This window comes from Choristoneura fumiferana, chromosome 6 (genome assembly GCF_025370935.1).
Source record: "Choristoneura fumiferana chromosome 6, NRCan_CFum_1, whole genome shotgun sequence".
Lineage (NCBI taxonomy): Eukaryota > Metazoa > Arthropoda > Insecta > Lepidoptera > Tortricidae > Choristoneura > Choristoneura fumiferana.
The window spans coordinates 12743633-12754733 of record NC_133477.1 but is presented as its reverse complement, the minus strand read 5'-3'; the positions used below and the strand labels follow the sequence as shown (position 1 = coordinate 12754733).

Sequence of the window (11101 nt, the reverse complement as noted above, 5' to 3'; positions counted from 1 at the left end):
AATTATATAATAATGCATGAAAAACAAAAGGTACATACATATGAACCTTGGGTAAAATGGCTCGTTATATGCTTTTGTTGTACAATCTACTATTTCATCCACAAGCTACCCAATTCAGGCCGAACGCAAAACTTCATGCTGCCCTTAAACAAAGTCCGGACTAATTTAACTCGACGCGAAAAGCCGACTCAGACATTAAAAGTATTCGTTTTTCGCATTTCATTAAAATTGTAAGTACGTAAGCGCGGTCCAGGCATTTTAAGCGTCGGCGGGTTAAGTCACTTTAATCGTGTAACGAATACACGAGTACTGTTTTAAATAGCCTGCTCACCCCCTAATGAACCACCGGGAAAGGCGGAAAGGGACAGTAGGTACCGTTATTATTCAACTAAAATATTTTTTAATTTACTCAGCCGCTACCAAACGGCACGACATCTACGGCTGTGCGAGTGTGACACTTGTCATGCAGATAATTCCATCCCACTTTTCCCACTAATATTATAAATGCGAAAGTTTGTAAGTCCGTTTGTTTGTTTGTTTGTTCGTTTGTTACTTCATCACGTCTAAACCACTGAACGGATTTAGATTAAATTCGGTATACAGATAATTTGAATCCTGGAGAAGGACAACAAATTTTTCGTGGACGGAGTCGGGGTAACGGCTAGTACTTATATACATATTATAGATATCTGGGCGACTGAGCAGTTCTCCAAGTTTTTTTTTTTTAGTTGAATGTGTTTATTTGAAGAGGATACGTAATAAACACCATCCCTGTCCGGGTGTTCCCAATGTGGGGTCATGAACCTTTATTTCAGGAGTCCGTACTTCCACTATCGTTTCACAACTTCAAACTGTCCTCAAAGTGGAAGAGCATATGAAAGTGTTAAATAAAATAAGCTTTGAAAATTAAAACTTTTAGAGTTAAAAATATATATACTTAAGTAAGGCTTACAAAACCAACTTTATTCATTATTTTCAGTACAAAAATTGCATATTGAAAGCCCATCGTCATCCATGATAGGAACACAACACAAAATAAAAAAAGTAAGGCTTATGTAACTATTCTAACTATGTACAGTCGAGTTCATAAACTTGTGAGCAAAAATTTGATCAAAAATATCTGAAGACGCTTCTACGCCGTTAACAATAGAGTCGTGTTCAGATAGATATTTTTGATCAAATTTTTGCTCACAAGTTTATGAACTCGACTGTAGATACAAATAAAAAGAAAAGTACCTAAGTCGTCTCCGGCCTAAATTTGAACTCAATTTTAATAAGAATTCGTTGCTAGCCTACTGTGAAATCCAATACAGTAGATACTTAGAAGGCGGGCCGAACTGTCGTGGCTGCTTAAAATTTTATTCGGGAACGGAATGGGGATTCCGCTAACGGTTGTTGAAACACATTTCTTAAGTAAGTACCTTCTAATCAGAATTAATGCTTCGTAAAGTTTTATTCAACTCATTTCGAAGCTAAGTATAACCAACCAATTTGATTCTTATAAGTATCATCAGACAAATCACCGGTCTACCACCTTAAAGTTCATAATCGTTTGCATGTCATTAAACAATAATGCCAACGGACGTGTCTGTCAACTTGAAAGTTCGACTTTCGCGACATATTCATTTGATAGGAACTTGTTTAAAAATTGATAGACCACTTATTTGGCTGATGGTGATGGTAGGTATGTCACCTGCATTAATATCTGCCACAGACGGAGCGTGCAAAAATATCTGATACGTTCTACAGGCCCTAGAAATAAGAGTTGTATCAGATATTATGCATTTTTGTTGTCAGATATTGGTGCTGGTGACCGTACCTACCTAGGCCACTACAGAACTTTGTCATTGTGACACATTTTTTTACGTCTTTCGATGAGCACTGCTATTGAAAAATTAAATTATTTACTGTGATAAGGTTCTAATAACGATGGCCTTGGAATCAGATTTCAATCTAATCAAATGATTCCAATTTCAATCCAGTCAAACTATTCTGTAGAACCCGATAGGTTAGGTTAGTTTTATAACAATCCTGAAGTTGTACAGACAAGAATTATAAACCAGCTGGTATCTAAATGAATCATTTGGGATACATTTTTTCAGCGAAAAGTTACAGAACTCTGTTAGTGTTGGCCACGATATTTCGTTCTACCAGATTATGATAAATTTATTGAGTCACAAAACACATACACATACACACATCAAAATCACGCCTCTTTCCCAACGGGGTAGGCAGAGACTACATCCTTCCACTTGCTACGAGCTTGTACTTGCTTGTTTTGAGTCACAAAACATAATTTCAAAAATAGAGGTACTTGTGGATCAATAAAAAAACAACACAATAAACAATAATAAAGCTGCTAACATGAAAACAAAATGTCGGTCACTCAGCCTCTGTCTGTGTTAAGCGGCCACGTCGATCTCTTGCCAACATTCAGAGTATTCAGACAAAGCCCTCTCTGCGGTGACTTTGCGGTTTCCATAATCTTTAGAAAAAAAACGGCCAAGAGCGTTTCGGACACGCCCAAGATAGAGTTCCGTAGCCATTACGATAAAATTAAGTAATATTTTTCTATGAATTTTGTATTGTGTTCGGAATCTATAACTTAGGCCGCTAGTTATGTACTCTTAAACTACGAACTACTAATTCTCAAGCAAAACTAGCTGTTATTGTTTTCCTTGTAAGTTTGATATACTTACTACCGTTATGTTTTTTTTTGAAATTTCAAACCACAGTTCAAACTCAAACCTAACCGAACCTAATATTTTTGGTAATACATCAGTTTACCGAAATGTCTTTTAAGTTCAATAGGTTAGGTTAGTGTTGCATCAAGGCGCTCAACTGCGCGGAATAGGAGCTCCGCTTCGCGGAACTCCGTCTACCCTATCACGTGATAGTTCATACATAGGATATTCTATACTTTTTTTTTTATTCGTCTGGATGGTAAACGAGCAAGTGGGTCACCTGATGGTAAGAGATTACCACCGCTCATAGACACCTGCAACACCAGGGGGATTGCCAACCTAGAGGCCTAAGATGGGATTCCTCAAGTGCCAGTAATTTCACCGGCTGTCTTACTCTCCACGCCGAAACACAACAATGCAAGCACTGCTATTTCACGGCAGGATTAGCGAGCAAGATGGTGGTAGCAATCCGGGCGGACTTTGCACAAGGTCCTACCTACCACCTGCAAATACTTATTTATTTTATTTATTTATTTATATAGTGCATACATGTAACATAAGCTCTTAAAGTTAACATGAACCCTGGTAGGGTATAGCATTTGTTGTTATAATTGTTATTATCTATGTATTTACTATTTTAAAATCTTTTCTTTTACAATAACTAATTTCTGTACCTATATTAATTAATGAATCCTACAATAACTTAACTTAATAAAGGAACATCAAATATCACTTGAGATCAGAAACATTTTTCCCACTTGTAGCAAATAATGCGTTGTGCGCGTGCGTGACGTGAGAGGTCACTTATTACAAACCATCCTCCATAAATTCCGAGATCGAGTAGTAACATTTATAGAGATGTGCCGATCATGACTTTGGCCGACTAGCCGACTAGCCGATTAGTCGGTTGTAAAGAAGCCGACTAATCGGCCGACTAGTCGGCCAAGCCGATCACAGTTTTGGGGATTTCCGTGACGCTTTGTTAACCAGCTGATTTGGGCGCAAGTCGCAACCGACGCCTGTAAGCGTCTCGGAACCTGTTTATTTTATTTTATTTGTATTATTTTATTTCTAGATTTTTGCTTTTGTATCTAAGCGGTGTTTTTGTGAAAAAAATATTGTGTAAAAATAATGCCTACTATTATTGTTCATTAAAGTGAAAGAGCTAAAAAAATAAAAAAAAATTAATCATGTCAAAAAGAACGGCATCCGAAAAGGCTATATAGAACCGTAGACCACATACATGCGTTGCGGCAGGTTATACAGAAGACCGAAGGGTATAACCTCCCCCTTTGCCTTGCATTTGTAAACTACTAGAAAGCCTTCGATTCGATCGAGACTTGGGCTGTGCTGCAGGCTCTCCAGCGGTGCCAAGTTGACTACCGGTATATCGAAGTGTTGAAGTGTCTGTACGAAAACGCCACTATGTCCGTCCGACTACCGGACTAGAGCACGACGCCTATTCCTCTGCAGCGGGGAGTCAGACAAGGAGATGTGATCTCTCCGAAACTGTTCACTGCTGCACTGGAGGATGCTTTTAAGATTCTGAACTGGGAAGGACAAGGCATCAACATTAATGGCGAGTACTTTAATCACCTTCGATTCGCCGATGATATTGTGGTCATGGCTGAGAGACCATGGAGGACTTCAGTGCTATGCTCGCCGACCTCAGCAGTTTTCGACCGAGTTGGCCTGAAAATAAACATAGACAATGTCCATGTTGTGCCAACTGCCGTAATAGTCAGAGGCTCTGCGCTCGAAGTTGTTGACAACTATGTATACCTGAGACTAACAGTCCAGATAGGTAGATCCAATTTCGAGAAAGAGATCACTCGTCGAATCCGACTCAGCTGGACAGCGTTCGGGAAGCTTCGCAGTGTCTTTTCTTCCAATTTATCGCAGTGTTTGAAGTCAAAAGTCTTTGACCAATGTGTGTTGCCGTGATGACTTACGGATCTGAGACGTGCGTGGTCGCTAACATTGGGCCTCATGAGGAAGCTCAAAGTCACTCAGAGGGCTATGCACGGGGTTTCTCTGCGGGATAGAATCCGAAATGATGATATCCGCAGTAAAACTAAGGTTACCGACATAGCCCGAAGAATTGCGAAACTAAAGTGGCAGTGGGCAGGGCACATTGCTCGCAGAACTGATGGCCGATAGGATCAGAAGGTTCACGAATGGCGTCCGCGGACCGGGAGACGAGGTGTCGGTAGGCCTCCAATAAGATGAAGCGACGACCCGGTTAAGATCGCGGGATCGCGGTGAATGCGGAAAGCACAAGACTGGTCTGAGTGGAGAGCCTTGGACTTGACTTGGACTTGAGTCCAGCAGTGGGCGTCTTTCGGCTGACATGATGATGTCAAACAGAAAGTCTCGTGTAAGGATTTTTTGAACAATTAGACAATGATTCCTGTGAAGTCAAGTAGGTAGAACTAATGACAAAATATAATTTTTCGTGTGGGCAAGGAAAAACAGTAAATACTACAAAAATTATCAGCTTAAGGTTTTTATATAATGTAATTCCCCCTCTGTGTACCTACATGAAAATAAATATTTTATTGAAATATACATACAAGTAAGAAGCCGGATAGTCGGCGCTTTTTGCCGACTATTCGCCGACTAGTCGCCGACTACGAAAGTGGCCGGATAGTCGGCTTTCCCGACTAGTCGGCGACTAGTCGGCACATCTCTAAACATTTATCTATTAGGAATTTTTTAATTTTTTTATTAAAGGATGTGCTATTTTGTTCACTTCTTAAATCTATGGGAATTCTATTGTATAATTGTATTGCTTTGTAATATGGACCGTTTTTAAAAATACTTAATTTTGGTTCAGGGAGAACTAGGTCATGTTTACGTCGCATGTTATTTGAAAATTTAAAAAGGTGGATATTATTTCTGACGAACAAGGCTACTTCCAAAATATACAAAGAGGGGAGTGTCAATAATTTAAACTTTTTAAAGTATGGTCTACAGCTATTTGGTTGGCAGATATTTGCTAAGATTCGGAGACATTTCTTTTGCATAACAAACTGTTTATGTGCATCTGTGCTGCACCCCCATAGCTAGGATTCTAGGATTATTCTGTTAGGTACTTCGATATTTATATCTTTCGATGCCACTTTTGTAGATAATTAGAAATAAGTATTGGACGTAGGTTATTTAACCATTCGACAATATAAACTTTCGACATTTTGACTTGCGATATTTTGAACATCGACATTTTACCCGTAGGTATTTTAATTTGAACAGTGTACGTCCTACGGCTGATATGATGACTTATATCACAGAATTCATAGGTATTACAAATTCTAAGAGTAGGTATAATGGATACTGAACAGTTTTAAAACAAATACTATGAGACCGACTTATCGCTTTTGTGTTATTCAAGCGCGAGGAAAGGCGTTTGTGGTCACATCTGTTTAATTGCTTGTATTACTTACTTGACATAGTTTATTAATGAATACTTCCATTGTTTCACATTATAAATATTCTGGTCATCGTACTTAGCTGGATCTCCTTTCCACTGAGCGAGCCGCCGCGCGAGGCATGATTTTGTTCGACAGTATTCGACACAGGACTCAAAATCGCACCGAAAATGGCTGCCGCGAGTGGCTGCTCGCTCGGTGGAGATGGAGATACCGGCTTTACTTCTATGAGCTCGACTTGACTTGAAATTCGGTATACATAAATATGTTGTTTGGATGATTATAATAATTTGATAATGCTGTAAAGTCAACTACAGTCAACAAAAAACCTATTTTTTTTAAATGTTAATTTGAAAGTAGGTACCTTACAAAAACTTAAATGCAATAATTTACGTCGACTTAAAAGTAATTGTGTCATCTGAATGCCTAAGTAAAATAGAAAATGATTTACAGCGTTAAGTGGGTGTAGTAATAATTAGTTAATGTTAGTTACCTACATAAATCGTACAAACAAACGTAATCTATTCCAAAAGGTCAATTAAATGCTGATTTCTTAATAATGTAGAAATGAGTCATTGTATTGTGCTTTCATTTGGTAAATAATTTATTTTATTTTATTAATGAGTTATAACTAACAAATATAAAGTAAGTAGGTAAGTATTTAATTGATGGGAAACCAAAACTTAATTGCAATAATAGCAGTCAAACTGAATTTCAGGGTGCATCTTACCTCTACCTATAATATTTATAAATATATAATCATCCCAGCCTATATACGTCCCACTGCTGGGCACAGGCCTCTTCTCATAATGATAGAGCAAACAGCTGTGGTAGCCTAATGGTTTGACCCATGGCCTCTCAAGCAGAAGATCGTGGGTTCAAACCCCGGATCACACCTCCGAGTTAAATTACATTTGAAATTTACCGTCAAGGAAAACATCGAGAGGAAAGCTGCACAAACCTGCGAAGCAATTTAATGGTGTGTGTGAGATGAGTAGGTACCAATCTGCACTGGGCCCGCGTGGGAACTACGAGCTACGGCCCAAGCCCTCTCATTCATATATATATTTAAGACGAATTAATGTACCCTATATAGGTAATCCGACAGTTAAAACGAATTTAAACACGCCTCATAAATCGTATAATAAATGTTATAATCCATCACGCTATTTTGATAATCTAACTGTGTATTTTTTGATAATCTATCTGTGTATTTTTTGATAATCTGTGTACGTTTTGATAATCTAATAGGCGAATTAATTGTTTTTTTTAGGAAAGTAGTCTATTAAGGACACTCCTATTTAGTACGCGCCTGACCTTCCTAACTATTTTTAGACTGCGCTAAATTAAGTTAGTTGTATGTAAGGGATACTATTGTGTAGTACTCAGGCGTTTAGCTCTCTGGGACCAACAGAAGTACAAGTTAGGCGTTTGTTGATTACAAATTATCAGATAACCCACTTTTCCTTTCTTTGTTTTTGGCATAAAAACCTCATGTTGTATTTCACCAACCAATGTTATTTTGTATTGTTTTGATCACGTTACGTGACTCATTTCCATTTCGCAGTAATATTCTTCATCGTACCTACTTGGGTACCTACCTACCTATTTAGCTTGTACACAATGACCGTAATATTTACTAACCATTGTTCCAGAGTACTTTGATAGAACAAAGCGACGGACTTGCTTCAGTAGTTGTAAAGTAAGTACCTAAACTAATCATCATCCCAGCCTATATACGTCCCACTGCTGGGCACAGGCCTCCTCTCAGAACAAGAGGGCTTGAGCCGTAGTTCCCACGCGGGCCCAGTGCGGATTGGGAACTTCACACAGGTTTGAGCAGGTTTCCTCACGATGTTTTCCTTCACCGCAAATCTCGTGGTAAATTTCAAATGAAATTCCGCACATAAATTTCGAAAAACTCAGAGGTGCGAGCCGGAGTTTGAACTACGACCCTCTGCTTGAGAGGCGATAGGTCAAACCACTAGGCCACCGCGGCTTTTTCATCTTAACTAATAATGTAGGATATTTTGGATTAAAAAAATATTCATGTACCTACCTAGGTACTTATGATACAAATAGAAGGTAGGTACCGTATTTTTTTAAAGGACCTTTTGTCTACCAATGGGTAATAGGTATTATAGAAAGCATCATGAACTAGTTAATTTCCGAATGTACTTGTAAAGTCTTGAAACAAAACGCACTTCTTTAATTTTTTGAAAAATGAAAAAATGGATATTGTAGGTAATTCATGTTTCTGAATTTCTGGCAAACAACGGGCGGGTGTCATAAAGCTATGGAAACCAAACTAAATTAGATTATTATTACCTATACCTATGATAGTTTTAATTTGAAAACAGCTCCGTTAATAAGGTAAACAAATTCGGAACATTTTTACTTAGGTACTTGTATTTAGTTTACCTATCCTATTGGTGATTGTCAATTTTGATCCTGTAGGTAGGTACCTAAATAATGCAAATAATCGATCGTACGTACGTAGGTAAAGGTACACCTATGAGTATTATAGGTAATAAATACCAAGGGTAATACCTATTAATTAAATTAGAGATCGATCATATAAAAATGTACGTTGCAATCTTGTTACTTACTTATTACTCTAATCCATATATATCTTATGTTGGCTATAATTATTAATATACTGAGCGGCAAAAAATCTGGCCCTCAAATGTATGCAGAATCGGTAATTTTGTATGAAGGGTGGGCCAAATTTTGTGCCGCTGAGTTTAGTTTTAAATTAGTTTTGGTCACAAAACGTACCTACCTAACGTTAGGTAGGTACATTATTTACTTAGCACTTAACAATAAATAAGTAATAAGAGTTTATAAATGAGTGTCAACAATAGTCGTCATAACTCCGTTAAGTTAAATAAGTTATCATTATCATTATATTGATTAGCATTTGCCACAATATTATGATGTGCTCCTAATTAAACATTAAGAGCAATAATATTTTGATCTTTTTCCTTAACGTATATCGGTATTTAACTTAATTTTTAGTTTATAAAAAGCATTCATATCCTAAAGGAGTGATGGAAAGAAAATTATATCAATGTAAATCTAAATACTAAAAATATTTATTGTCTTTTTAAAATCTTCAACAATTTAATTAAATTATAACTATAGTCTTTGGTTATTCGACAGTATTTCATATTTACAATCCATCTAACGCAGGTTCACCTGCGACAATGGAACTTTCGATTCCGCAGTGATCTTCACCGCGTAGGATCTTGAAGAACCCGTTGTCTCCCCAGTCGCTGTTCCAGGAGTTTGCAATCAGCCAGTACTTCTTACCATCTTCCACTCCCCAGCCCAGAATCTTGATAGCGTGACCTCCAAGGGCATCACCGGTCGTATGAGAATACACACCAGTCTTATAATTTAGTAAATCAGCGTATACGGTAAACGCCGCTTCGACGGGTCCATTTGTGAACAACTCCGCTTTAATGTGATCCTCACCCCCTCTGACCGAGAAAACATGTTTACCGTAGTGCTTGTCTTTACCATACTCAACGTTGTAACCGGTGTCACATTTCTTTACACACTTCGGTGTTTTAGAGTCACCATTGCACGGCATTCTGTTACCGGGTACGTGGTGTTCGCAGGGAGGGATCTCATAAGGCTTGCATCCCTGAGAAGAGTTGTACGATCCTCCAGATACAAGGCCGAAATGCTTCCAGTATTCCCAAGCCAATGTCGGCATACCGCCACTGCAGCCGAGACCGCAAATTGGACAACAGCTCAGTAGATCTTCAGCTGCGAAGTGGAAATGCTTTGTTCCATTGGAGTAAGTGCATATACGATCAGTCATGGCTTCTACGGCTCCAAAGGCCCAGCAACTCCCACAAGATCCTTGGTCTCTGATCTCGTTTAAAGTGGGACAGTCGGGCCATTTGTCCCTGGGGTCAAAGTTTTCCGGCAGGCTCTCAATCAGGTCAGCATCGTGTAGTTTGTTGGGCAATGATAATATATGGTCATCCTTGAGTGCGCCCATTAGTTTTTTGATGTGTGCAAACGGAGTATCTAACGGGAAGTTCCGGCCTGCTTTCCACGATGATTGCTTGGTGTTGATGAGTGAGATGAACTCGTCAGAGAGTGGGTGCAGCGGGCTTGCTGCTGTGGCTAAGGCGGCGCAGAGGAGCACAGCGGCAGTGGCGATCGATGGAGCCATGTTTGGTTTAGTTCGCGAATTTGTGTGTAGAAGAGGGTGCGTGCGGCACAGTTGAGTGCGAGCCGCCAACTGGCTTGTGTGGCCGAGCAGGAGAGCCGAGCGGTGCTCGTACGCCGTTTAATTGCGTCGGACCGAACGCCCGCCACGAATGTCTGATAGGCATACGCCGCGTCGACGGGACAGAGCTTGACCGCGCATGTCGAAGGTTAACCGTACATTTACAGCTAGCTATAAACAAAGCAAATAGAGATTACGGTCGAACGCTCTACAACGATTAGCAAATATTTGTTTTGTACCTACCCGTCGGAAATAATTAGTTGGGCCCGGGAGGGAGCGCGACTGTTTACTTCTTCTGCGTTTAATTTTATCTAAACTGGCGAGGGAAAATTTAATCACATGAGTGCCGTTAGTCATATGATCATTATTATCGGACATGACATGGCGTTCGGAGTCCGAACTAATTCCATAATATTTTGATATGTAGAGACAAGATTTTAACTCACAGCGCTTCTAGCGTGGATATAATTAAAATTAACCTTAACCCCGGCTTTGGTTGCGTGAAGCAGTGGGTATGGCAGTTGAATTCCAATTCCTAGAGTTAAGAAATCCCCACGAGAACTTCAAAAAATACATCAAGGTCGGAACAATTTACGTTGCATGAAAACGTCGTAAAATTTTGTGACTATACAGTTAGCAATTAAAATTTTCGAATTTCACTCGTGTAGTTAAACTCGATATTCCCAACGTAGGCCCTACGTGTTATTTCCAAACAAAAACTAGCTAAGTACATACGACACCAA

At 39.1% G+C, this 11101-nt stretch overlaps 1 protein-coding gene across 1 annotated transcript; it reads right to left on the bottom strand.

Moving 5' to 3' along the window:
- Positions 1–9185: 9185 nt before the first annotated feature.
- LOC141429092 (cathepsin B-like) lies at positions 9186–10462 on the bottom strand. Its single transcript, XM_074089284.1, has one exon. It carries the CDS (start codon positions 10299–10301, stop codon positions 9285–9287), a length of 1017 nt encoding a protein of 338 aa, XP_073945385.1. The 5' UTR covers positions 10302–10462; the 3' UTR covers positions 9186–9284.
- Positions 10463–11101: the final 639 nt, after the last annotated feature.